General features: G+C 41.7%; 2 protein-coding genes across 10 annotated transcripts in view; both read right to left on the reverse strand.

The window, feature by feature from the left end:
• The window catches only part of LOC135705295 (protein kinase C, brain isozyme-like), a 147,479-nt gene extending 145,102 nt beyond the window's left edge, over positions 1-2,377 (reverse strand). Inside the window, exons 1-2 of one of the 9 annotated variants that reach the window (XM_065226954.1) lie at positions 1,757-2,377; positions 286-675 (exon numbers count right to left, since the gene is read on the reverse strand). In XM_065226954.1, the coding sequence (XP_065083026.1) occupies positions 286-467 (182 nt within the window). In that variant the 5' untranslated portion in view covers positions 468-675; positions 1,757-2,377. The other 8 variants (XM_065226951.1, XM_065226950.1, XM_065226949.1 and 5 more) reach the window with 8 other exon arrangements.
• The window catches only part of aay (phosphoserine phosphatase), a 169,273-nt gene that overhangs the window by 37,355 nt on the left and 105,885 nt on the right, over positions 1-26,033 (reverse strand). The window lies entirely within an intron of this gene.

Consider the following 26,033-nt stretch of genomic DNA (forward strand, 5'->3'; position numbering starts at 1 on the left):
GAAAATGCAAATCCTTTCCATAAATCTTCGTCATCGATCATTTCATCGCTTGGTTAGTTTAGCGCGACCCCACCGGAGAAACAATCCCCCTTCCCCGCGAACCTCTTTCCAGGGCAATAAGGTGTTTTGAGAAATTGAACCTTTCCCACGCCTACTACAGTTCGCGTTTCAATACGAATGGAATGGGACTGTTGACCCTCCGTTCCCCACTTTCCTCCAATATTTGAGTGGGCTCCTCGGTTCGGTATAGTAGGCGAAGATTCTCTGTTATGATTCGCTACTCACCAGATGAAATCCTTGCAGTGCGAGCAGAACGTGGGCTGCTTGAAGAAGCGCGGAATGAAGCGATGATCTTTGACATTATAGACGTTCTTCTTCTTGAGCGCTCCTTTTCGGCCGCGGTTTCGCATCCCGAACTTATTCTCGGCCATGGGCATCTCGTCCAAGGTATTCTCCTCGTCAGCCATGATGACGGTACACTTTTTCCTTGTCTCCTCCTAACACTCACAAATCCACAATTATGAAAAAACGCACTGGTTGCCCGTCTTCACACTCGTGAAAATTCTACCGTGTTTTATGCTATATTCTTCTTATGTTTTTTCTTCTACCTATATCCTTTCTTTCCAGTTAACCAGCACAGGTTGCTCTGTTGCTTCGGATTCACGCTCACCGCGGCTAGTATTCGGGATAATAGGTAAATTATTGTTCGCTGAAATCCCAGATCCTTGTTCTGACAAGGATTAACTCTCACACACGTGCTGACACGAGATGCCTCCGATTCGTTTGTGTATGTGTATGTGCGTGGGTTTATCTGTATGTGTGCATGGCACTCACCACCACCACCTGTACGTCACGAGATTGCGAACTTTCACTTAGCAAGATTTTTCCTTTCTCTCAACAAACACTGAGCTCCGTGCAGATTACTCTCACTCGAAAATTTCCCCCCCGTGGCCTACTGCTACTGTTTTTGTTACGTACCACACAGACACACATACACAAACTCAGCGCGCAGATCCAGATTCGGGAAAAGAGAATTTTCTCAGCTTCTCAGATATTTTTTTCTTTCTTTTGTCTCTCGTCGTTGATATGAGTGTGTTGGTGGAAGTGGTGGATGGAAAATTCACCGTGAAAAATGGAAATCGAAAGCAGAATGGATCTCGAAAGCAATTTTCCGCTCGCTGTTGTATTAATTACTGTTCTATGTTTTTCCCTTGCACAAAGTCCTGCTAATGGGTAGAAGTCATAGCATCAATAGTGATGCCTGTATTGAGTGATAATGAGAACAGTACTACAATCGATAACCGATCTGTCAAAAATTACTTCAATGATAATTGTGTACGAATTCTATGAATATAAATTTGCTTTATCCATTCAGGTTATAGGATTATGTCGGGCTGGATTTGGTAGAGTGATCCAAAGAAGGAAAAACGGAACTGTGAATGAGACAGCCGAGCAAAGACTGGAGTGAAACTTGTTGCCAAAGTGACTTCCAACCATACAGGCACAAAAGATTATTATTAATTCAATTATTGTATTATCATGCATTTGCACTCTATTGCTCTATTGCAAAGGAAAAAGCGTAAGTCGAAGTAGACAAAAATCGAAACTGCCTTTGCCTGCTACGTTCGGTGTACTGTTTTGCAAGGTAGGCCATCGTTTCTTTTCGGGTTGCTTCGTTCTTGAGAGCTTCTAGCAGAATTTACGGTTCATCCAACTCAATCCACCATCAGCGTGAAAATCTAATAAATTGTATTACTTCAAAACTCGCAAAAATTATTAATTCGGCTGCTCACTATTCTCCGTACAAAGCCGAAAAACACATACACAACTTTTCCCTCTGCTTCTCGAGAGTCAGGGCTGTAGCAAACTTGTATCTTCTCTACACACACTGCCCGTAACGCTTCGCTACCGCTGCTCCTGCTACTACACTCCCTTCTGCTCTTTTCCTTCACTTCACAACTGAACCACCTTGAGAAAAAGAATCACATACAGCACTTTTTGCTTCTCGTCGCTATTTTCGCAAACTAACAATAAGATTGTAAGCCAGAATCGAAACCCCCAACCGCACTAACAGCTGAGAGTGGATGCTGCTACGGTATCCTCGCTTTGGCGCTACGGAGGAAAACTTTTCTCCCCTCACGGCACTCTGCTCGATAGAACCCCAACAAACAAACAAAAATCACTAAGCAGGCCTGGCGGCTGTGGAGCCCTCGTACACAATGTAATGGACGCACCAGCAGCTTCTGAAACGCGATGGCTACTTGGATGATGACACACAGGGGCGGCAGCAGCCAGGCGAGAGGCGAATTTATCTGATGAGGCTCGACAGCGAAACGGACACGTTCGACCCAAACGACATTACAAATCAAAGTGAGTTTGCCGATGCGGGGAGCGAACCCATTGACCACTGAGCGAGCACAGCGCAAGCACAAACAGAACGTTCTCTCGCGATTTGACCCCCCAAACGACAGACACCACCACAAACAGCAGAGCAGCGAAGGAGAAAAAGCACCGATTGGAAACGATATAAAACAGGGGAGACTTCGATGAGAAGTGATACATCTCCAAAAAACATGGAACTCCGGGCGGCGGGTGAGCGTGAGTGCCTACCACCCTCTCGTGAGCAACTTTCGATGGGGACTGATGCTAACGGGACCGATTGTAGCAGGCCATGCGGTTCAATATCATTGATTGACAAGTTTGTATGCTTGTTTACATACATGTGATGTGAAAACTAACAATTTGAAGTGCTTTCATTTCAAATTCATCCGGCACACCCATATTCCTTCACACAGAGATAAGATGACCGAAGTCGGTAGAATTTTACTGGTAACAGCTGAGTTTTCAGTATTCAACTCAGTGGTTGTGGTAAACTAAAAACTCCTTAAATCGTAAAATCCCAGAACTGCCAAAAGCTACCGTTTTAATCAGTAAAATAATTGCTGTCAGTTTTAGTAAAATATTGTTTTACATATTTTTATGTTGACTTTTTCAGTATGTTGATGAACAAAAAATAATAAATAATAAATAATATGTGATAAAATATAAAAAGAATCTTGGCGATTTAAAATTTGGGGACCGAGGTTAACATGTTTAGAGGCAGAGGAGTAATTATGCTGCTTTAATTGAGCTAATCCAGTGCTATTTCTGCTTGAGTGATCAACGCTTCCTCGGTTTAGTCGGCTGGTTGCTTTATTTGTGTGCCAGATTGCGTGACTAAGTGTGGAGCTCTACAGGCAATTTAATGTTTTTCCTTCAAAGTAAATGGAACATCTGGAAGTCGATACAGCAGTGCATAAATTACATGGCTGTTTCTGTACTCCAGCGTTGATTTTCAGATGAATTTGCTGTTTTCAAAATTTCTGAAGTCAAGTACATGAGGTGGAACGGAGGACAATGACAAAAAGTAAATGTAATTAAGTTTGATGACTGTTCCAGTAAACCATAATCAGTACTGAAAACTCGTTTATTTTACTAACTTTGTAAACAAGTTAGCTATAATAAAACAACTTTTTTTTTATTTAATTTTTTTACAGAATTTCATGAAACACTTGCGTCTTTTACATCAAGCAGATATTCTCACATATGATACCATTCAGCTCAGAAATTATTCCAACGATCTTCAGGGGATCTAAGGTCTCCATGAAGTCCTATTTATATTTTTTCAAGACTTCAGGTTGATCCAACGGGTGGTCACTCTACACACTTATTATGCGCCTACATTTTTCTCAGTGTACCTCAGGGTGCCGCAGCTGTACGGGCAGTGCCAAGAAGTCATTGAACTGACTTTTGTTTGCTTGTAAATAATGCCTTGCTTGGCAACCCTGTATTTTAACAGCTCTTGTTTTTGTTTTGTTTTTCAATGTTTTCAAAAACGACACGGACTCCCTGTGGGACTATACACTGGATGCACAGACAAACAGACGTAACTCTTTGAAAATGTTTTTCTTGAAAACATAGTATCTCAAAACATATGACCTCAGTAACGACATCTCTCAGGCTTCTCGCGGAAAACAAGCTTGCTCGCTAGCTCGCAAACAATATTGCATAAAAGTTCTATAGAATGTATAGAAACGTCAAAGTGATCCGATGCCAGCGCTGCGGCGAGTAGTTCGCGCAACTGATAATATTCAAAACAACCGTTAAATGCATGAACGAAGATACACAATGAAGAGTTACGTCTGTTTGTCTGTGCTGGATGCATCCGTCTCCAAGGATGCCTGCAACGGACGAGCTCCGTTGCTACACGATCCTTCCATCTTCTGCGGAAGGCCGACTCCGCACAACGAACGTCAATCATTAGTCAACCAGCCCTTCTGTGAGCCGGCGGAGGAAACGGATTTGCACCGCCCGATTATCATCCGTCGGAAAACTGGAAACCAACTCCGGCCGGAACACACGTCGGACTGATGAAGGACGCACCGCTGACCCGAAACGGACCAGTCAACTTCATTCAACCGGCACAGCAACAGGGCGCAGTGATGATGGTCTACGGACTCGATAACAACACAGCCAACCCCGATAAGCTGTTCAATCTGTTCTGCCTGTATGGAAATGTTGTCAGGATCTCGGTCAGGATAAAGTTCCTGAAGACCAACGAGGGTACCGCCATGGTCCAGATGGGAGATGCCATCGTAGTTGAACCAGTCGAACGCAGCATCCAGCACTTGAGCATCATCGAATGGATGGAAATGATGGTAGCAAAATCCAAAATGCATTTTCCTAGCAGAACTATTTGTCAGAGTCCACCAACCCGCACACCCTGCCGGACAATTCGATCAGCTTCAAGGTCTACAGCGCCTCCAAGAACAATCGCTTCCCAGGCCAGCAAAAATCGCATTCTCCACTTCTTCAATAGCCCATCCGTATGCCGTTCGAGGATCTGCTGCTGACTGCATTCACCACCAAGGACAGCCACCCGTCGCAAGTGCGAATGTTCCCGCTGAAATCGGAAAGTTCCTCCACCGGATTGGTCGAGTTCTCAAGCAACCCTGGCGAACGCCATCATGAAGTGCAACCACAGCGCGGTCGATCCTGAAATTCCCGTTCATTATGAAGTTGTGCTTCTCCTCTTCCTCCAAGAAGATGAACGGTGCGTGGAGCAACGAGAACATCGAAAACACGTTAGCTTTGAAAGTGCAAAAAGTCAAGAGAGTAAAAATAATTTGTTGAACTATTTGAGATTTTGCCAAGACGGTCCTCCAACATTATACGTTGAACGATGGAATGGTTGGTGTAGCAGCCACCGCCATGGATGTATTCGAGCAGTTCAAATGGTCGGATGGTATAGTTTTTGTTTGATTGTTGACTTTCCGATTAAATCTCTAGCACCGCTTGTCGAGACCGGACCCAGATTTCCAGCGTCGACCACGGCTACACGAATTAGCGATGCAACTTCCGCGGCTACTTCCAATGCTGCTGCTGCTGCTGCTGATCCTTCTTCTGGTCCGCCTCCTCTAAAATTCGACCAGCATCCGCAGCCGTGGGAGCTGCATCGCTAGTTCGTGTAGTCAAGACCGGAAACCTCGGTCAGGTCAAGATACCGATGTCAGCTATTCTTCGTCTGGGAGGAAATGTGGATGCGACTGCCGTCACGGGTGTAACGATTTTGAGAATCCATGGCGAGACTTGGTGGAAATTCACGGTTGTTTTGAAAATAATTTGATTATATTGTAGCAACATCAATAACAAATTTTGACACATGCACACTGCGCAAACGCAGAAAAAGTTCAGTGTTGTCAGTAGCTTCAAAGATCATATAAATTGTAACCATGGGTGCCAAACAGCACCAATGACTTCGCCCGGGTGTGCCCAAGTTTGATTTTGGCACACTGTGTAGAGTGACCAACCCCTTGGGTTGATCAGATATTGAGAGATCGAAGTAGGCCGCGCTGCGAAAATGACGCGTTTTTGTTTTGCTGCGTCGTTTTCGTTCTAGTGAAAATGGTATAAATTTAAAGTTTCATTTTAAAAAAGTGTTAATTTGAAAGTACAGAAGTGATCTTGAAAAGTGGATTAAGTGAAAATTTTCAAATTCTTATCCGTTGCATGTAGTGCCGACTGTTCTAACCTACGCTTAGTTACGCTCAGCTAAGTTTATTTCCCTTTTCGTTCCTCTGTCCTCGATAGGAAATATCCATCTAATTCAAGACGATCATTTAAAAACTTACTAAATACGCGTCAATCAATTATTGCACTACTGGTTGAATGAAAGTGTCAGAACATTATCAATGGTGTATATTTGCATCGATAATGTAATGGAGCAGGGTTTATCATGTGTGAAAATAGCTTCGAAATGCTTGCGTTCTTGAAACGGGCTTGAAATTGAAATTGTAACTGCGGTAGAGCTATCGCCTATTAACTCCCGGGTTCAAGCTTCTTGCATTCATAAGAAATGATTGCAGGCAGATGTTATCCATAATGCCATGACAGTAAGAATTAGGCCAAGGGCGAATCTTCATTCTAATCTACGATTCCACATACTATTAATAACCTTTTATACATGAGAACCTCCTATCGATCAGACTGAAATGTGCATATTTTTAGGATCAACAAACATTTTCAAGCGCAAAGGAGCAATCGGATCGACCTGATAACGTTTCTTAATTCCAAAATCTGAAGACTGCTTTGAATAATATATGTTTAGGTAATGGGCAGGAATAACTGACAGATAAACTACTTACAGCTTCTATTTATTAAATGCTTGATTTAACGATTACTAGTAACGCCGGTTGGGCGTATCCTATGGCTTACCCTCCCTACTAACAAAAATCCACCCTTCCGGTGACACTTATGAGGGGTCGATGAGTTCTCAGCATCTCTCTTAAGTAAGTGTCAGACTAACATTCCTCCCCTTTTCCCACCAGATGCAAGGACGTGGCCAGGACACAGGACAGCTCTGGTCTGTTGGAAAGAGACATATCCTTTATCTAAGAGGTAGTAATTAATCACAAATTACTATCTAACAACAACGGATGAAGGTGGGTCTCCTTCTTAACAACAGTTTGGAGCTCGTACCACCTAAGACATTGTGCAACCTGCTTTATGCTATGCTATACTATGCTACTTCAGGTTGATCAGATATTATTCTAAAGGTCTCCAACTATCCAACAATCAGGGGATGATTTCCGACATGCCCATAGACCATTACTTCATCTTCTCGGATAGTCTCAGTTCGATTGAGGCTATTCGGGCGATGAAACAAGGTAGGCACTCATCTTATTTCCTTTCAAAGGTAAGGGAGCAGATGAGTTTGCTGGTCGAAAGATCATATATGATTACCTTTGTATGGGTCCTCTCACATTGCTCAATCCCAGGCAATGAGAAGGCAGACTCTCTCGCAAAGGTGGGCGCACAACAAGGCGAGATTTTTGATAGAAGAATTTCACATGATGGATTTTTCCCATTAGTACGTCAGAGTTCTCTTTTAAGTTGGCAAAACGATTCGACAAGTAATTCTCTTGGGCGGTGGTTACATTTCATTATTCCAAATGTTTCTTCGAGAGCGTGGTTCAAAGGTCTGGATGTAAGTCGGGGCTTCATTCACGTGATGTCAAGACTTATGTCCAACCACTACTCGCTAGACGCACATCTCTACAGAATAAGCCTTGTTGACATGTAGGTGTAGAACCGGTTATGATGACATCGATCACGCTGTTTGATATTGCCCGGGTAATGACGCCTCCAGAGCACGACTGTTGGATACCCTAGTGGCCCGAGGTAGACAACCCTTCCGTGAAGTAAGATATGTATTGAGAACCCGTGATCTTCCCTACATGCAGGCGATCTACGAATTCCTTTGGTGTCTGATGTTAGAGTTTGATGTGACCATCCCCTTCTTTCCACACATTTTCCAGCCATTGTGTCCCTGTCTTAATATCCTGCTGTTTCTGTGCTACTTGCCCCTGCCCAGCCAGCATATGATCAACCGTCCGAGAGTAGTATCTGAAGGAGGCTTCAAAAACCAGTTTCCTACCTAGCTCTTTTCAATCGTAATTGTTACCCATTAACCTCGAGCCCATCACGAGTAATTGGTACCCAATACTAACCTAGAACTACTGTTGTTGAAAATGTAAATTCAAAAATTACTGATTTTTGGCTCCGCAAAGTGTCACACACGACTGAGCCTAGTAAATAGACGAACTTGTTAAAAAAAACTATCCAACAATTCAAATCACGATATCTTATGATACTAGGCTGTTCATAAATTATTCCGAAGACGATCAGATGATCAGGATACTTTTTCAAGGCTTCAGGTTGATCAGGTATCATTCTGAAAATATCCAACCATCCAACAATTAAAATTACATCTCTACCATATATTCTCTCATATGATACCAGGCAGCTGAGAAATTATTCCAAAGACCTTCGTGTGTTTTAAGATTTCCATAAAGTCCTGTGGGTACTTATGCAAGATTTCTGTTTGAGCAGATACTATTTTGTTAAACTATCCATCAATTCAAATCACATCTCCCAGATAATTTCCCATGATAGCAGGTGACTCAGAAAATATTCCAAAGACAATCAGGTGATCAGAGGTCTCCAAAATCATCTCATGATATTTGTTTGAGTATTTAGGTTGATCAAGTATTATTCTGAAGGTCTTCAACTGTCCTACAATTCAAATTAAGAAGTCTCTCAAATATTCACCCACGATACCAGGTTACTCAGAAATTGGTTTAAATACCCTCAGGTTATCTTCTCAGATATTTTCTCATATGATACCAAGCTACTCAGAAATTATTTCATACCCCTTCAGGTAATCAGAGATCTCCATAAAGTACTCCGAATATTGTTTCAAGTCTTCGAAATGATCCCAAACTTCCAACAATTCAAATAATGTCTCTCAGATATTCTCTTAGGAAACCAGATTAGTTGATCAATTATTCTAAAAATCTTCTACTAACCAATAATTCAAATCACGTCTCTCAGATATTCTCTTATGATACCAGGTTGCTCCGAAATTATTCCAAAGGTCATCAAGTGATCAGAGATCTTCATTAAATCCTCAGGATACTTTTTCAAGGCTTCTGGATGATATTTACAATTCTGAAGGTAACTGACAATTCAAATTACGCCTCTCAGATATTCTCTTCTGATATCACGTGACTCAGAAATTATTCCAAAGACCTTTAAGTGATCAGATATCTCCAAAAACTTCTTTTGATATTTTTTTTCAATACTTTACGATGATCAAGTATTATTTTGAAGATCTTCGACTATTCAACAATTTAAATCACGTCTCTCAAAGATTCTCTCTTGAAATCAGGTGTCTTAGAAATTATTGCAAAATACTTCAAGTGGTCATAGGTTTTCAAATCACATCTCTCAGAGATTATTTCATATAATACCAGGCAGCTTAAAAATTATTCCAGAATCTTCACGTGTTTGCAGATTTCCATGAATTTCTAGACGTCAGGTTGATCTGCTACTTTTCTAAAAATATTCGAACTTGTTACCTCACACTGGATTGCATTGTTGTAATCATCGTTTTCCAAGAAACAAGTTCTTGAATCTGAATCACATTCTCCGTTAATGCTAAAATCACCGCAGCAAACAAACTTTGCATACGCACACATATGTAGGGATGAATACCAAACACCTTTTCTAAACTGTGCGTTGCGCTGATCGTGTTGCAGTTTCAAATTTTAGAATTGTCGAGTAGTTTGAAACAGTGTTGAAACTCAGTATTGCGAACGGCCCAAGATTTTATTTTCACTTAAACGTCACTGCAGCTGAAAAAGTGCGTCCGATTCCATCCGTAGCCTGCTTCGATCGATAAAACAGGCATGCATAGCATCCACAAACAGTTTGGACAACTAGACAACCTAGAGATAGAGCTAGGGGCATCCCACTCTAAACTATGTATTTCTATCGATATACCTATAGATACCTCGGAATATTTATACATACTTAAGAAATATCTAGCGATGGTTTGTTTGCTCGGTTGCTATAGCCTATAAAAAAAAAAAAAAATGTTTGTTTATCTGACGTTTTGATTCAAATCTTATCTGATTTTGTATACATTTAACATTTATTATATTGTTACCGAACGGTAACAGTTTTTTTGTTGCGTATAATTGTGAGACGATAGGACAAGAAACAGTGTTCAGTATGTTTATTTGTAGCCGATAGCCACCTATTCGTTTCGTGACGGGTGGCGATTGGAACTTTTGGAAGGTAGTGTATGAAGAGCCTATAAGGCGGTGATACTGTGCCTTTCGGAGACCGATATTGCAACCTCTGGGACAGCTAACGTCCGTGGTCTCCCAGGATCCGGGATCAGTTAACACTATAGCTGCCGATAGCCACGAGGATCGGCAGCTTGACATAGACAGCGGCCGGTTTCTCTATTGCAGCAACGTAAGTGTTTCACCTACCGCCCGCCATTGGATCAATAAAACCATTCAACTAAAGTCTAAATTAACCCCTTTTGTAAAGTTTCTCATAATTCCGAAAACTCTCCCTACCTCGCCAACGCCCGGAGACCCGGGAGCAAAACAGGCCTTAGGTGCCCACCCCAACAACTGCCGACTGGCTTAGACCAGCAGTAAGGGATGTAGACACGTCCCCTTCAGAGACGGCGCAGAAGTCCCGGTGTCAAACAATACTGACCGTATCGTACGTGATCTTTGATCCACTCCCAGGAGGAAGCTATACTGATGGCCGCTGGAACCTTTCGACTATTGCTCATTTAAATGTATCGTTTAAAATACAGATCTGGAAATGACTATCTTGTTATAAGTATAGTTTTAACGAAGGTTTTCACCCACTAGGATCTTGCTCCTGTGATAATGACTACTAGACTGACGCAAAATTTGACTTTTTCGCTCCACAGTGCTTAAATGGTTTCAAATCGGGTCCTGATTAGCCTCCCAAAGTTACAACTCATTTCGTTAGAAACAGACTTCGCACAAGCCATTTGAAGTTTACATGTAAATTACTATGGGAAATCTCAACTTTTTGCTCATTGCCTTCTAGTCTTTTTACATATTGAGCTGCGAAACAGTTCGATAGCCATTATTATAGAAAATTTTCTCAGCTACAACTTTGCTGAAGATTGTTCCTATGTAAAACGAGACAGTTATTAATTATTTAAGAGATTGGTAAACTTATGACATGATCAAGCAGCTGCTCTGTAGGCAACACTGTATTTTGCAGTGTGACATAGTAGCCATGAATTTTGTGTCCTATTCAACGCCCCAGAAACACCAATGTTGCCTGCTGAGCAGTTGATTGAGCATGATCATAAGACATCAGCGCATTGAACCATTGATAACTTTCGATCCTTTCATTTAATCAAAAAGTGGTTTTCAGCAAAGTTGTAGCTGGGAAAATTTTGTTGAAACAGTTGAAAGCTTTACAAGCAGACCGATATGGTGAATTATTAGATAGACATGAACAAAAATCTTGGTTTTACCATGGTAATTCCCATACAAACTTCAAATGGTTTGTGCCATCTCAGTTTCTCACCAAATGGGTTCAAATTTTGAGAGGTTAGTCAGAATCCGCTTTGGAATCGTTTAAGTATTGTGGAGCGAAAATTTCAAATTTTGCATCACTCTAATGACTACGGACATTTAAGATGATGGGAGCTGGTATCGGAACTTGTGGCATCTGGAGAGCCGAGTCTCATAGCTTCCGTAGCATTATGGGTCGCAGAAATGAACAACATTCCCATGGATTTCCCCGATGCCCTTCTACTTGAAGCTCATAAAGGCCGCCAAGTTAGACAAGTGCAAATCGAAAAATCGGTTCAGAACAAAATTTAGAACGGTTATTAAAATTGACTATCATAACATTCAATTCACCTGATATTTTTCTTACAGACGCTTACTTTGAGCATTCCCATGGGGAAATTATGGTCCTACAGGATTCGTTTAAAGAAAATCTATTATTTCCCCCTAAAATCCAATTGTGTTGGAACCATTGAGTTGGAAAGCATGCATTAAGTACTCCTCGCAAAAAATAGAGAAAATGTACTCCCCCTTCCCATTCGTCACTTTGTTCCACTACCTAATGCATTGCTTGTCACACATTTGTAACAACACCCACCCCCCTCCCCCCAGAGCTTGACGTACTTAATCGATGCTACCTTAGAGACTTGAACTAGTTTCTAGTGGACAAATTATAAAAAATATGGTGATATTGGGGGCATGCTCATTAAATGAATTAATGAGCTGAACGATAACCTTACAAAAATGCTCCATTTTCCATGTTTCATTTTATCGTTTAAAAACCCATATTGTTATTTTCAAATTATTGTTATTTATAGATTCGGTGGTTCGGTAAACTATGATTAGTCTGTTAAATGTTTAGTTGTCTTGAGAATAAACAATTTCATTGAGTGCAGCTTTTATTTCATAATATATACAGTCAACAACAACATACATTCTTCCACAAATATGGACAACACTTCCATATGATGAACACGCTACACTGAAGGTACAGTAATTAAATGTTCTTTAATTGCTGGGGACTGTTCACAGTTAAAGCTCTATGGTTCCATAATCGTCTTCTAGGATTCTGATGTTAGAGAAAACGGATCAAAAAGACTTGGTGTACTTCATTTTCACATTTTAGATCACTGAAAAACATACATTTTGTTATATCCTTTCGTATGCTGATTTGAAATACTCACCCTTTACAATGAATTCACATTTCATATAAAATAAACTCATTTTATACTCTTAAAAATGATCAGATCACGCGACTAAAATTATCGAACTGATGGTGCAAAAAACAACAAACACAGCACTAGCAACCGGTCATAAAACAAACGTTACTATGATGGGTATAAAACCTAGAAATTCAATGATTGAAAATACGTAGCGATATTTACGAGATATTTAAAAATATTTAATAAATATTGGAACTAAAGTTTAGTGTGGGATGACCCTGGAGATAGAGCTATATTTGTGAAATTTGTTCTGCTTCCATAATAATCCCCATGCAAACTTCACAAAAATCATTTGTGTGACCTCTAAACCTTCATAATTCTTCACCAATTTTTGCGCAGACTTATATTATGAGATTATAAAAATATTTGCATCTATTGATAAAAACAAATTTATCAACAAATTGATGTAGGTAAGATTCTTCCATAAAATCACTGTAGGTCAGTGGAAGATGGATTATATGCACACACATAGCCTTATATTTTGAAGATATGAATCAATGCATGTACATACTTTTTACAGAATGAAGCACCCTACTCACATAGGTCTTTCAATTAACACTCCGAATACGATGCCTCCGAAAAACGTGTAACGGCAAGTTTGCAATGTCATAACTTAGCCATTTCTTCATGAATTTCAAAAATTGTGATCCTAGAGCTCCACGGTTTTTTTCGAAAACACTTGGAACTGTCATATATAAAATAATTTGCGGTCGTTACATAAAAATGTACCTAGAAGGTCATGGGACCGTCCTTCGCAAGATGTAGAACATCTTTAAAAATGGTCAATCCCCGAAACTGATCCTAGAGTTCTACGTTTTTTTTTTGAAAGCATGTGGAACTGCGATATAAGAAAGAATTTGGGGTCATGGCATAAACATGGACCCAAATGGCCATGGGGCCATCCTCTGGTAAGTCCAAAACATCGGACGGAAGATCAACAACATCCGTAAAATGGTCACTCCATAAAATTGAGAGGTGTAAGCATTACTATGACGAGTACCTCAACGGTGATGCAGCAGAAAACGAAGGTGACATGGCAACAGACCTTGGAGCACGCGCAGAAAACGGCTACCGGCCCCTGACCTTCAAGAAGTTGAGGAGGAGATCGGTCGGCTGAAGAACAACAAAGCAACTGGTGTAGATCAACAACCAAGTGAGCTATTAAAATACGGTGGTGAAGTATTGGCTAGAGCGTTGCACTGGGTGATTGCCAATATTTAGGACGAGGAGATATTACCGGAGAAGTGGATGGAAGGTGTTGTATGCCCAATCTACAAAACAGGGCGACAAGTTGGATTGCTGCAACTACCACGCGATCACAATGCTGAGCGCCGCCTACAAGGCACTTTCCCAGATTATATGCCGCCGCCTGTCACCATTTGCAAGACAGTTCGTGGGGCAATACCAGCCGGGATTCATGGGTTCATATTCGCGAATCGATCCTAGAGCTCTGCAGTTCTTTTATAAACACTGTGATATAAGATACCACTGGATCACTTTTAAGGATTTTCCGTATCTTCCTATGGCCATCCAGGTTCATGTTTTTGTCACGACCACAAATATCACAGTTCCTCATGTTTTTTGTAAAAAAAAACTGCGGAGCTATAGGATCAGTTTCATTGATTGACCTCTTTAACGGATGTTCTGGACTTACCAGAGGATGGCCCCATGGCCATTTTTCCATGGTCCATGTTTATGTCATGACCCCAAATTCTTTCTTATATTGCAGTTCCACATGCTTTCGAAAAAAAACGTAGAACTCTAGGATCAGTTTCGAGGATTGACCATTATAAAAGAAATTTTTGATCTTGCGAAGGACAGTCCCATGGCCTTCTAGGTACATGTCTATGTCACGACCGCAAATTAATTTATATATGACAGTTCCAAGTGTTTTCGAAAAAACCGTGGAGCTCTAGGATCAGTTACACACACTGAACACTTTACTGGATTTTTTGGATCTTCCGGAGGACGGTTTGATGGCCATCTGAGTCCTTGATTATGTCACGATCCCAAATTCATTCTAATATCACAATTCCTAACGTTTTCAAGAAAACCACGGAGCTCTAGGATCAGTTTTGTGAATTTTCCACTTTCACGGATGTTTCGGATCTTCCGGAGGACGGTCCCATGGACATCTAGGTTCATGTTTATGTCACAACCCCAAATTCTTTCTATCATCACAGTTCCTAATGTTAAAAAAACGCGGAGCTCTAGGATTAGGATCGTGGATTTACCACTTTTACGGATGTTCTGGATCTTCCGCTGGACGGTCCGATGGCCTTTTGGTTCCATGATCCAAATTCATTCTATCATCTCAGTTCTTAGTGTTTTTCAAAAACTGCGGAGCTCTAGGATCAGTTTCATGGATTGACCATTTTTACGGATGTTCCGGATCTTCCGGAGTACGGTCCAATGGACATCCAGGTTCATGTTTATGTCACAACCCCGAATTGCTCCTATCATCACAGTTCCTAATGTTTATAAAAAAAACACGGAGTTTTAGGATCAGGATTGAGGATTTATTACTTTTACGGATGTACCGGACCTTCCGCTGGACGGTCCGATGGCCATCTGGGTCCATGTCCCAAATTCATTCTTTTATCACAGATCCTAATGTTAAAAAAAAACGTGGAGCTCTAGGATCAGTTTCATGGATTGTCCACTTTTACGGATGTTCCGGATCTTCCGGAGGACGGTCCCATGGCCATCCAGGTACATGTTTATGTCACGACCCCAAATATTTTTGTATATCACAGTTCCTAATGTTTTCAAAAAAACGCAGAGCTCTAGGATCAGGTACATGGATTGACCACTTTTACGGATGTTCCGGATTTTTTGAGGACCGTTCCGTTGTCTCCAGGATCCATATATAGCACCCATGACTGTTTTCTGGCTAATTGTGAACATTTGTGCCCATTAATCTAAATTACAGATCTTGCGCCATTTGCAAAACCCTACAAACACACTTTTCAAAAAAACGTGTAACAACTCTTTTCGCTTTTTAAAAAAGTAGACGACTCTATTTCCAATCTTTTTGCAATCAAAATCATCTACAAACCCTAGGAATTCTAAAGGTACCACAATTTTTGAAATTCATTAAGAAATGGCTAAGTAATATTACATTGTATAGTATCTGTTTTATTGCATGCATTTAGGCTGATGTAAATTTTATTTTTATGTTATGATGGGGATCTTCAAAAAATACGAAATATTTAAAAAGCAAAATGAAATTAAGGCCTCGCTCTGCATAAATAAATTTGGTTTTATTATTAATTTATTAATTTATCACTAAATTAGATGATGTAGAATCAAATATGCAATGCAATTCAATGTTACCGACTTTATTCAAGATTCAGTTGCAACCTGTTTCGGATATCCAGATTGGGTCTACCTGTTTTCTGCAAAATTTCAGTTTGATCGTTTGTTACCTTAGGTCAAGGTTCGCACTAACAACAAGTCCAATTTCGCTATGAATTAATGCAATCATTTTATATGTAAACACAAAAGTAGTTTTCTTTAATAGATTTTGTGATGTCAAAAATAACAATTTTAAACTTATCTGAAATCTTCAGGGTATTTTTAGTGTGGAGTAAATGTGCCAGTTTTTGACCCTAGGGGTCCCTCAATTGAACCTATTTTAAATTTAAATTGTTATCATTATTTACCAAATATATTTCAGTACAACGATAGAACATAGATTTTGCCAAAAATCTACGGAAATAAAACCATGCAAATTTGTTTCAAATTTAAGGTAGGCCCATAGGCCAAAAACTGGAGCATCAGAGCCATACTGTCATCTAGGAATGCAAGTTTAAAACTTGGCTAGATCCTTGATGCGATCCAAACCAAACCAAAGACCCTGCTACTAATAATGTGTGTGTGTGTGTGTGTGTGTGTGTGTGTGTGTGTGTGTGTGTGTGTGTGTGTGTGTGTGTGTGTGTGTGTGTGTGTGTGTGTGTGTGTGTGTGTGTGTGTGTGAGTACAATCCATCGCCCTCTGTACCGGCAGAGTTTTTATGGAAGAAACTTATCTGCATTTTCTGTATGTCGAATGTGCAAATATTTTTAGCCCTGGAGATGGAAGGTGACAGCTCTATCGTACATCAAACGACCCATTTCAAGAATGCCTGTTTCTGCACGTACATTCTGAGGTCATTTTCTGATACAATAAGCCCCGCAAAAATACGCAAGTGTATTCTCACTTCCAGAAAAAAAAAACTTTTTATTCTGGCACGTATTTAGTTATAAATTGATTGGGATATATGTGTAGAATAAAATAAAAAGCAAGTGTACTTATCTGGTTGTTCCAATGTGATGAGTGAGTCTCCATCGTACCTTGATGTTCACGTAAATGTAAATTTGTTTTATGCATCTAAATTACCTTTGTTGTGATACATCCTTCAACGAAAACAAATTTTATTGTATTCCCCTGCTTTTCTGGGAGGACATTCCCGTCCCGTGTCACTGGTCATCTTTAGGTCACCCAGCACTTGGAATGTGCACTCCGTCGGTGTTATAAGCAAATTGCAAAAGAAAGAAAGAAAGAAATACATACAACCGGGATTAGTTTCAAGAAGTGATTATTTTCATCGGATTCCCCAACTAACCATATTATCGCAAAGTGAGTATATACAAAGCTTTATTGCGACTATATGGTTACTTGGGTACCCATAGGCCATCAGAATGGTTCATCGGTTGCAAATTCAGGCATTTTTTAAAAAAATTATGCGTTATGTTTCTCAATGTTTTGACTGTATCCTATTTTAGTTCAAAATTATACCTTCACTACCCAAACAGCATTGTACACCTTATGAAAGTTACAAAACCTTCTTTAAGTTTAAATACTGGTGTAAACAACTCTTACAAAGTCAAAGTTGCTGCTTGGGTATTGCAACTACGGGTAATCATTGAAAGTACTTGCATTTTGCTCAGGCACTTTTGAGCAAACTGTAACCACCTTCTCATACTCGAAATGTGCCTCGACCAATCTGGCACAACGATGCCCTATACGCTCTCTGACCAAAGCGCAGGGGACCCTGCTACTAATAATGTTTCCAAATTGTTTGTATTTAAGTTAGACAGGTAAAAAATAGCCACGGCAGCAAGGGTGATCAAACTGGTAATTATCTCCACCGCATCTGTCTTTCAATCATCAACCATCCACCGACCACTTCATCACCGTCCATCCAAAACGGCGACGGCGACAAGCGATGAAATAAAACAACAACAATTGCGCGAGAAAACGCGGTACTAAATCGCTTTTCTTCGGCTGATCTATCCACCAGTTGCCCACCAGTCAACGGCTGCGTGGCCATTTTTGGGGATCTGGCTACTCATTCGCACGCTTCACTCAGTGTCCAGATAATGATCATAGCGTGCGCTGCACTGCCGGTTGTCAAGGGGTACAGTGCACACGCGGTTTGTCTAGCGATTTGCCGACACGGGAAATTGATATTTACTAATTTGATTTTCTCTATGTGCATGCATAAATCTAGTTAGCCGGTGCTGCGCTGGCTTGACGATCGATGGCCTCTCTGCTATGACGGTCAAGAAAGAATCCATACACGTGCAAAAACTTTCCGGTACTTTTCGGGAAAGCACCGATGACTACCTGTCTGAGTGAACTAGTTATGTTGAATTTATTTGCAGCTTAAGATTCTCAAATCAATTAAATTTCCATGTTCACTCGCCGACCTGTGGTCGTTTAATTAACAAATTGTCACATATCGATTTGATAAAAAAAATTGCCCATCCAAATAAGTCCACTTGCCGCGTACGGCAAGTCCACCCTTTTTCGAACGGTTCCCATTTACATACCGAACGACTTCTCCATTCAGAGAACGGAATAAAAAAAAAACGACAACACAAAAATAAACGAGCGCGAGAATGACTTGTTGTTGTAGCAATTTAATGACGTTCGCTGATTTTAAGCACATTTGCGGTTTCCCTTAATTAATTGTGTAATTGCATGCTGATGGAAACCTGCTGCACAACTTCGCATTCTTGCACTCCGCTATAGTTTTGCTATGAGTAGGTAATAGCCGCCGTTTGAGTGAGAGAACAGAATCGTCCGCCTGCTGTGATCGCGGAGTGCGGATGATGTGTCGTGATGGCGCTTTCGGCGAGAGCAAAATTCCGTCGACCACATAGCAGACTGGTATGCCCTTATTCGCGCGAATGCGCAAACTGCGCTCAAGATTTCATATTAAAACAACCATAAATTTAATCCACACTTGTCGCTCGAAAATGAGCAACAAGAACCTGTTTGATTCCGCAATTATATTCTCTTTAGGCAAATGGAGTCATTTTGAATGGGCCCGTCCATTGATTGGGGGTGGGGAGAGGGTGATGGCACGGGCGGCAAGTTTAGCGCAACAGTTATTGACGACATGCATTCCATACGAGAGGAGGGAAGAAGAAAACGTCGCTATAATTTAATTTATTTCCCTTCGTGAAAGACCTACTTATACTACAATACCATTTGTACGGTGTTCAACTAGAGAGACAAACACGAGGTTGTAAACGAACTGTAGGAATGGCAATCAAAGCACGTTTACTTTCCAAAGCTGAAATCCTGCCTACTATGAGAGATGAGAATATGAGTGTATAGTTTTCTGGCAAGGCTAACTTGTTGCGAGTCACAAAAGTACTACTTTTCATAGTTTTGTCTCATCGTTTTACAGTCCACCTCAAAACAAAGCTCGAATCTTCTTCTCACCATGTGCCACCATCAGTTTGATACGTCGCGAATATTTATACGAGCACGAGCGAGACTCGGTCACTCTCATTCTCAGAACCTGGAACCTCTGGCTCTGATGACGAATTTTCGAGCGATGCGCGAGCATAAAATGTTCTGTTCATCGATTATATCTTCCAGTGTGGCGCTCTTCTGATTTCGGCCCATCACTAGAGAGTCAAAAGAGTAGTCTCTTCCTCAGAAGTTTGGTGAGACGACGGAGCGAAACAAAAGTGTCACTTGATTCGAGGGGAAATGAGTGGCCAAGAATATTTTCCCTGAGAATAGAATTTCCATGAGGGTGAGAACCGATGCAAAACCTGCGCTAACATTGTAGGTACAAATTGAATAATTACTCGCTTGGTATTACATAAAAGTGTCCTTACTCATTAATGTTTTTTTTTGAGTAAATTACATTCGAAACAAATAAAATCTAAATTAAATTAATCAATTTTGGTCATTCTATTGTGAATCAAGTATCCTCTGTAGTAGTAACCATAGCACGCCATGCCTCTGAAACCAACTCCCAGCCAAACAATCCATCAACACAACCGACCACCAAATAAACACCCCCAAAATCAGATCGAACAAACTTGTCCATCAAATGGCACGAAATCTAATTTGCCTAGGCGTCGACAAGCGGTTTCCAAATTTATTAGTATAGCCGTGCCCAACTTGTGCAACAAGTTTTTGCGTGATTCGAAACCTCCGTTCGTGCTGACAATACCAGTACCAGTATGTAAAGGGAGACTACAATAGAAACAACTCACTGACATTTTGTGAGCAATATCCCAGCTACTAAATCACATTCTCAAAAAATCCCCCAACAACCCCCACAGGGACAGGAGGAAATCCTTTTGGCCCACCCCAGTCGTTGTGAAAAGGCGTCATAGGATAGAGCCAGTCAGTGAGGCAAACATCAAAAAGCACTTGCATTCAATCACGACGACGAGGACGTCAGCAGTGTTTGGCGAGTGCTGTGATTATTTGATGGATGCCTACGTTTAGGCGAACAGCACACTAAGAACGCGCATGCATTGCATGAGTGGAAAAAAAGTGGAGAAATATAACGCAGCAGGCCACGAGGGACGGTTGATTTTGAGTGAAGATCGAAAATATACTTTTCTGAGGCAACCCTAAGTATGCACCTTTAGAATTGATAAAACGATCCATGAAATATTGAAAAACGTGCTTTAAAAATCACCCAAATTATCCATAAAACACTGCAGGAAATCTCTAAAAAAAGGGTGAATGATCCTTAAAAATATCAATATGATCGATACTTTATGTAAAATTTAGCAACACAATAGTAAAAATGTACCGCTAAGGGATTTTCACTGGGGTTTTATGGATCATTTGGATGTTTGTTTAGGAGCGTTTTTAAATTTGTTATGGATCATTTATTGGTTTTTATATTCAAAAGTATGTTTGTCCTTATCTGACGTTTATGGCACGCACAGTTTGTTATCCTCACTAACTTTCTTCTACAAGTTGATGCCATTGATTTGCGTGGGCGGCCTTGGGTGTGCGTTTGTTTTATTCACAAAGGTTGATAGACTCTTTTCAATTGTTGGTCGAGACTTTCGCTCCGGCCAAACATTTTATTTGTTTATTATTATCCTCACTTTCGGACCATAAATACTCGCACATATAGAAACAACTATGGGCAGTTATGCCGCAGATACAATTGTATGACAAACTATGAACATGAGCATTATTTGTATAATAATGTATCAGCACTATGCAAAAACTATACATTAGCGGCGTCGGTGGTGTAGTGGTAAGTGTGATTACCTCTCACCCCAGCAGCCCTGGGTTCAATCCCAGTCGGCACCGCCGGGATGTTCTGAGACATAACATCTCTGATCACGCCTTCCTTCGGAAGGAAAGTAAAGGTGTGGAAGTTGCCTCCCTGGGGTCGGTAGCATTGGTGCTCACGGAATTGATGCTGTAGATGTGTCCAGATCTTCGAAACGTTATAATAATTTTCGGGCACGTTAAGGGCAACTGCGAGAGTAAGCGATCGTCGCAGTTCGGAGTTCTGAATCTTTATAGTCAGTTGATTGATCATCAATATTAAAACGTATTTTTATTGATGATGATTTTTGTTTGAAGAGCACACCTTCGAAACACAAAGCTATTAGATTAAAATATATAACAGACAATTATCAAATTACCCTTTGAATATCTGTACACAAAAAGATAACAACTTCCACACAGTTTTTATTTTAGAATAAATCCGATTATTGTTACTGTAATCCTGTTAACATTTTGCTGGCTTACCTTTACCACCTTACCAATGAGGCAAAGGCCTTGTTGTCCTCTGCTGTCCGAAGAAGTCGTCTCCACTCTGCTCGATCCATGGCCACACTTCGCCAACCTCGTAGTCTGCAAAGGGTTTGCAGGTCACCTGCTACTTGGTCGATCCACCTTGCCCGCTGCGCGCCTCTTCTTCTTGTTCCTGTTGGGTCGCTTTCTAGAACCATTTCCACTGGGTGGTCGTGCGGCATTCTTACGACGTGCTTAGCCCACCGCAGTCACCAAATTTTTGCAATGTGCACGATGGAAGGTTCTTCCAGCAGCTGGTGCAATTCGTGGTTCATTCACCTCCTCCATGTTCCGTCATCCATCTGCACTCCACCGTAGATGGTACGCAACACCTTCCGTTCGAAAACACCAAGGCCAAGGGTGCGCTGGTTCTCCACGAGCATAGTCCAGGTCTCGTTGCCGTAGAGGACCATCGGTCTAATCAGTGTCTTGTACACAGTCAACTTCGTGCCGCGGCGAATTTTATTCGACCGGAGCCGACCGACGGAGTCGACCGATTCCCTGCCATAATGCGTCTTTGAATTTCTCTGCTGACCACCTCGATTTCGTCACCGTCAATCTGAACTCGGGGTGGGAGGCTAACACTGTCTTTCCTAGAACCTCTTCCTTTCATGTATTTTGTCTTTGATGCGTTGATGACAAGTCCAATCCGTTTAGCTTCAGCTTTCAGTCTGATGTACGTTTCCGCCATCATCTCAAAGTTCCGTGCCATAATGTCAATGTAATCGGCGAAGCCAAGGAGCTGGATGGACTTCCTGAAGATCGTGCCACTCGTGTCTATCCCAACTATTCTGATCACACCTTCTAACGCGATGTTGAATAGCAGACACGAAAGTCCATCACCATGCCGTAACCCCCTTCGAGATTCAAAGGGACTCGAGAGTGTCCCCGACACTCGAACAACGCACACCGATCCATCGTCGCCTTGACCAATCGCGTCAGTTTGTCCGGAAGTCCGTACTCGTGCATAATCTGCCATAGCTGATCTCGATCGATTGTGACGTATGCGGATTTGAAATCGATGAACAAATGATGTGTGGGCACGTTGTACTCGCGGTATTTCTGCAGAACCTGCCGAATCGCGAAAATTTGGTCCGTGGTAGCGCAGGCACCCATGAATCCCGCCTGGTATTGCCCCACGAACTCTCTTGCATATGGTTACAGACCGCGGCATAGAATTTGGGAGAGTACCTTGTAGGCGGCGCTCAGCAGTGTGATCGCGCGGTAGTTGCAGCAATCTAACTTGTCGCCCTTTTTGTAGATTGGGCATACGACACCTTCCATCCACTCCTCCAGTAATATCTCCTCCTCCCAAATCTTGCCAATTACCCAGTGCAGCGCTCTAGCCAGTACTTCACCACCGTATTTTAAAAGCTCACTTGATAGTTGGTCTACACCAGTTGCTTTGCTGTTCTTCAGCCAACCAATCTCCTCCTCAACTTCTTGAAGATCAGGGGCCGGTAGCCTGTCGTCTTCTGCGCGTGCTCCAAGGTCTGTTGCCGTGCCACCTTCGTTTTCTGCTGCATCACCGTTGAGGTGCTCGTCATGATACTGCTTCCACCTCTCAATCACCTCACACTCGTTCGTGAGAAGGTTACCGTCCAAGTCCTTGTACATATCGGCTTGCGGCACGTAGCCTTTGCGCGAACTATTTAGCTTCTCATAGAACTTCCGTGTGTCGTTTACGCGGTACAGATTTTCCATCGTCTCGCGATCTCGGTCTTCCTGCTGACGCTTCTTCCTTCGGAAAACCGAGTTTTGTCTGTTCCGCGCTTGTCTGTATCGCTCCACATTCAATCTCGTGCGGTGTTGCAGCATTCTCGCCCGTGCTGCATTCTTCTCCTCTACTAACAGTTTGCATTCGCCGTCAAACCAGTCATTTCTTCGGTCCGGGATTGCAGTACCTAGTGCCGCTGCATCAGTACAACCTATGGCTGAACGGATGTCCCTCCAGCCATCTTCAAGAGAAGCTGCGCCAAGCTGCTCTTCCGTGGGTAGTGCAACTTCCAGCTGCTGCGCGTAGTCCTGGGCAACTCCGGCGTCCCGTAGTTGCTCAATGTTGGGTCGCGGCGTTCGACTTCGACGTGTGTTATGCACCGTCGAGAGTTTTGAGCGCATGCATACTGCAACTAGTGGTCCGAATCTATGTTCGCACTGCGGTACGTGCGGACGTTGATAATGTCGGAGAAGAATTTCCCGTCGATTAGAACGTGATCGATTTGGTTTTCTGTGTGTTGGTCAGGTGATCTCCAGGTGGCTTTGTGGATATCCTTGCGGGGGAAAAAGGTACTTCGAACTACCATACACCGAGAGGCTGCAAAGTTCACGCATCGTTGGCCGTTGTCGTTCGATACGGCATGCAGGCTGTTTGGCCCGATTGCCGGTCTATACATTGCCTCCCGTTCTACTTGAGCGTTCATGTCGCCGATGACAATTTTGACGTCCCGTTGCGAACAGCCGTCGTACACCTGCTCCAGCTGCGCATAGAACGCTTCTTTCTCGTCGTCTGGTCTCCCTTCGTGTGGGCAGTGCACGTTGATAATACTGTAGTTGAAGAAACGGCCCTTAATCCTCAACTTGCACATCCTCGCGTTGATCGGCTGCTAACCAATCACGCGTTGGCGCATCTTACCCAGCACTACAAAGCCGGTTCCCAGCTCGTTGGTGGTGCTACAGCTCTGGTAGAAAATACCCGCTCGATGCCCGCTTTTCCATACCTTTTGTCCCGTCCAGCAAAGTTTCTGGTACGACTTCGAAGTTGCGTGGTTGAAGTTCGTCATAGATTAACCTAACGCAACCCGGGAAGCCGAGCGATTTGTAGTTCCATGTTCCGAGTTTCGTAGTCCTTATTTCGTCGCGTAGGTCTGTGCCGATTGTTCCGATCCGTATTTCTTTCATCAGTATTGTGACTATGGCAAGACCAGACACTCCCGGGCAGTGCTGAGATTTGTCATTGTCATTGACAGACTTTTGCGCGATATTGACAAAATTGTTTTTCACATAGTCAATGATAGACTTGATCCTCAAAAAAATCTTTGTCAAAATCTCATTCATTTTTTCGTCAATGACAAAGATTCACCTGGTAACAGAAAGGGTAATTACTTGCATTCTGAGTTACATTATTATTATCCAAGCTGTTCATGTCGAAGATGCTTTTTCACTTTAATGGCTCCATGTGATTGTTTTCCTCAAGCCATTTAATTTCATTTTAAATTTAGCTTATAAACAAATCAGCACATGTTCGTCACTGACAAAAATGCCACTGACAATTGACATGGTTTGCCTTGACGATGACTGTTAGCTCAAACGAGTGACCAAACCAGAATTTTGAGTATCACCGTGTATTGTCGAAATTGTGCAGCACTGCTCCCGGGTAACTACACTCAAAAAATTTCACACGTTTGATCGAAGTGTTTAAACACTTGATTTTCTAAATGCACAATCACATTTACTTTAAGTGTATTTCACCTTGGTTCAATGTGTTATACACGTTAATTTATAGTGTTTCAAACTTTGAAATGTTGAAAATCTTTCACTATCTATTCAAGTGTATTGCACATTGAACCACGCTACTGTTCAAAACAGATGGATTTAAAGTGTTTTGCATTTCAATACGATGTGAATTGCTTGCTCAGAAAGGTAAACATCTATAACAAGAGTTGTGACTTTATCCTATCAACCTGCCTCATATATGAGAACAACCGTGGCACAGTGAGATCGAACGAAGACTCCGGCAGCAGCACACCTCAACAGTCCATGACCGAATCCCAAATCAGACTCATTTAAAAGATATGTGAGAAAGCTCTGACCTCTGGAAGTTTTGTTTATATATTTGTCGATTCATTTTTAGAGTCGGTAAAGTAGAATTCGATAAAGTAGAATATTGAACTATGGTGTGCAAAGCTTTTGATATCACCATATGAGGCACATAGAATCCAAGTGTGTCACAATTCAAATCCATAGTGTTCAGGCATGGTTCATAGCATAAGATTCACACATGAAATGTATGTGTTTCACAATGTGCGCAAAATTAAGTGTGAGACACATGATGATGACGTGTGGAATTTTTTGAGTGTAGCTCAGTAGCATGATAAGGGGTACTGTGTCGCAGGGCCGGCATGTTACTGGGTATTCGGAGGGGCTACGCGGACAAAGTATGAAACACACAGGAATATTCACATTTTCTAACATTTATTTGCCCTTTTCTGTGGCGTGTGGGTGTGGGTTTTCACATATATGTGGCGTGTATGGGAGAGTTTATAAACGGTACGGTACTCACTGTTGCAGCAGA

Source organism: Ochlerotatus camptorhynchus, unplaced genomic scaffold (genome assembly GCF_037179485.1).
Source record: "Ochlerotatus camptorhynchus isolate MF236.1 unplaced genomic scaffold, CSIRO-AGI_Acam_v1.1 ptg000265l, whole genome shotgun sequence".
Lineage (NCBI taxonomy): Eukaryota > Metazoa > Arthropoda > Insecta > Diptera > Culicidae > Ochlerotatus > Ochlerotatus camptorhynchus.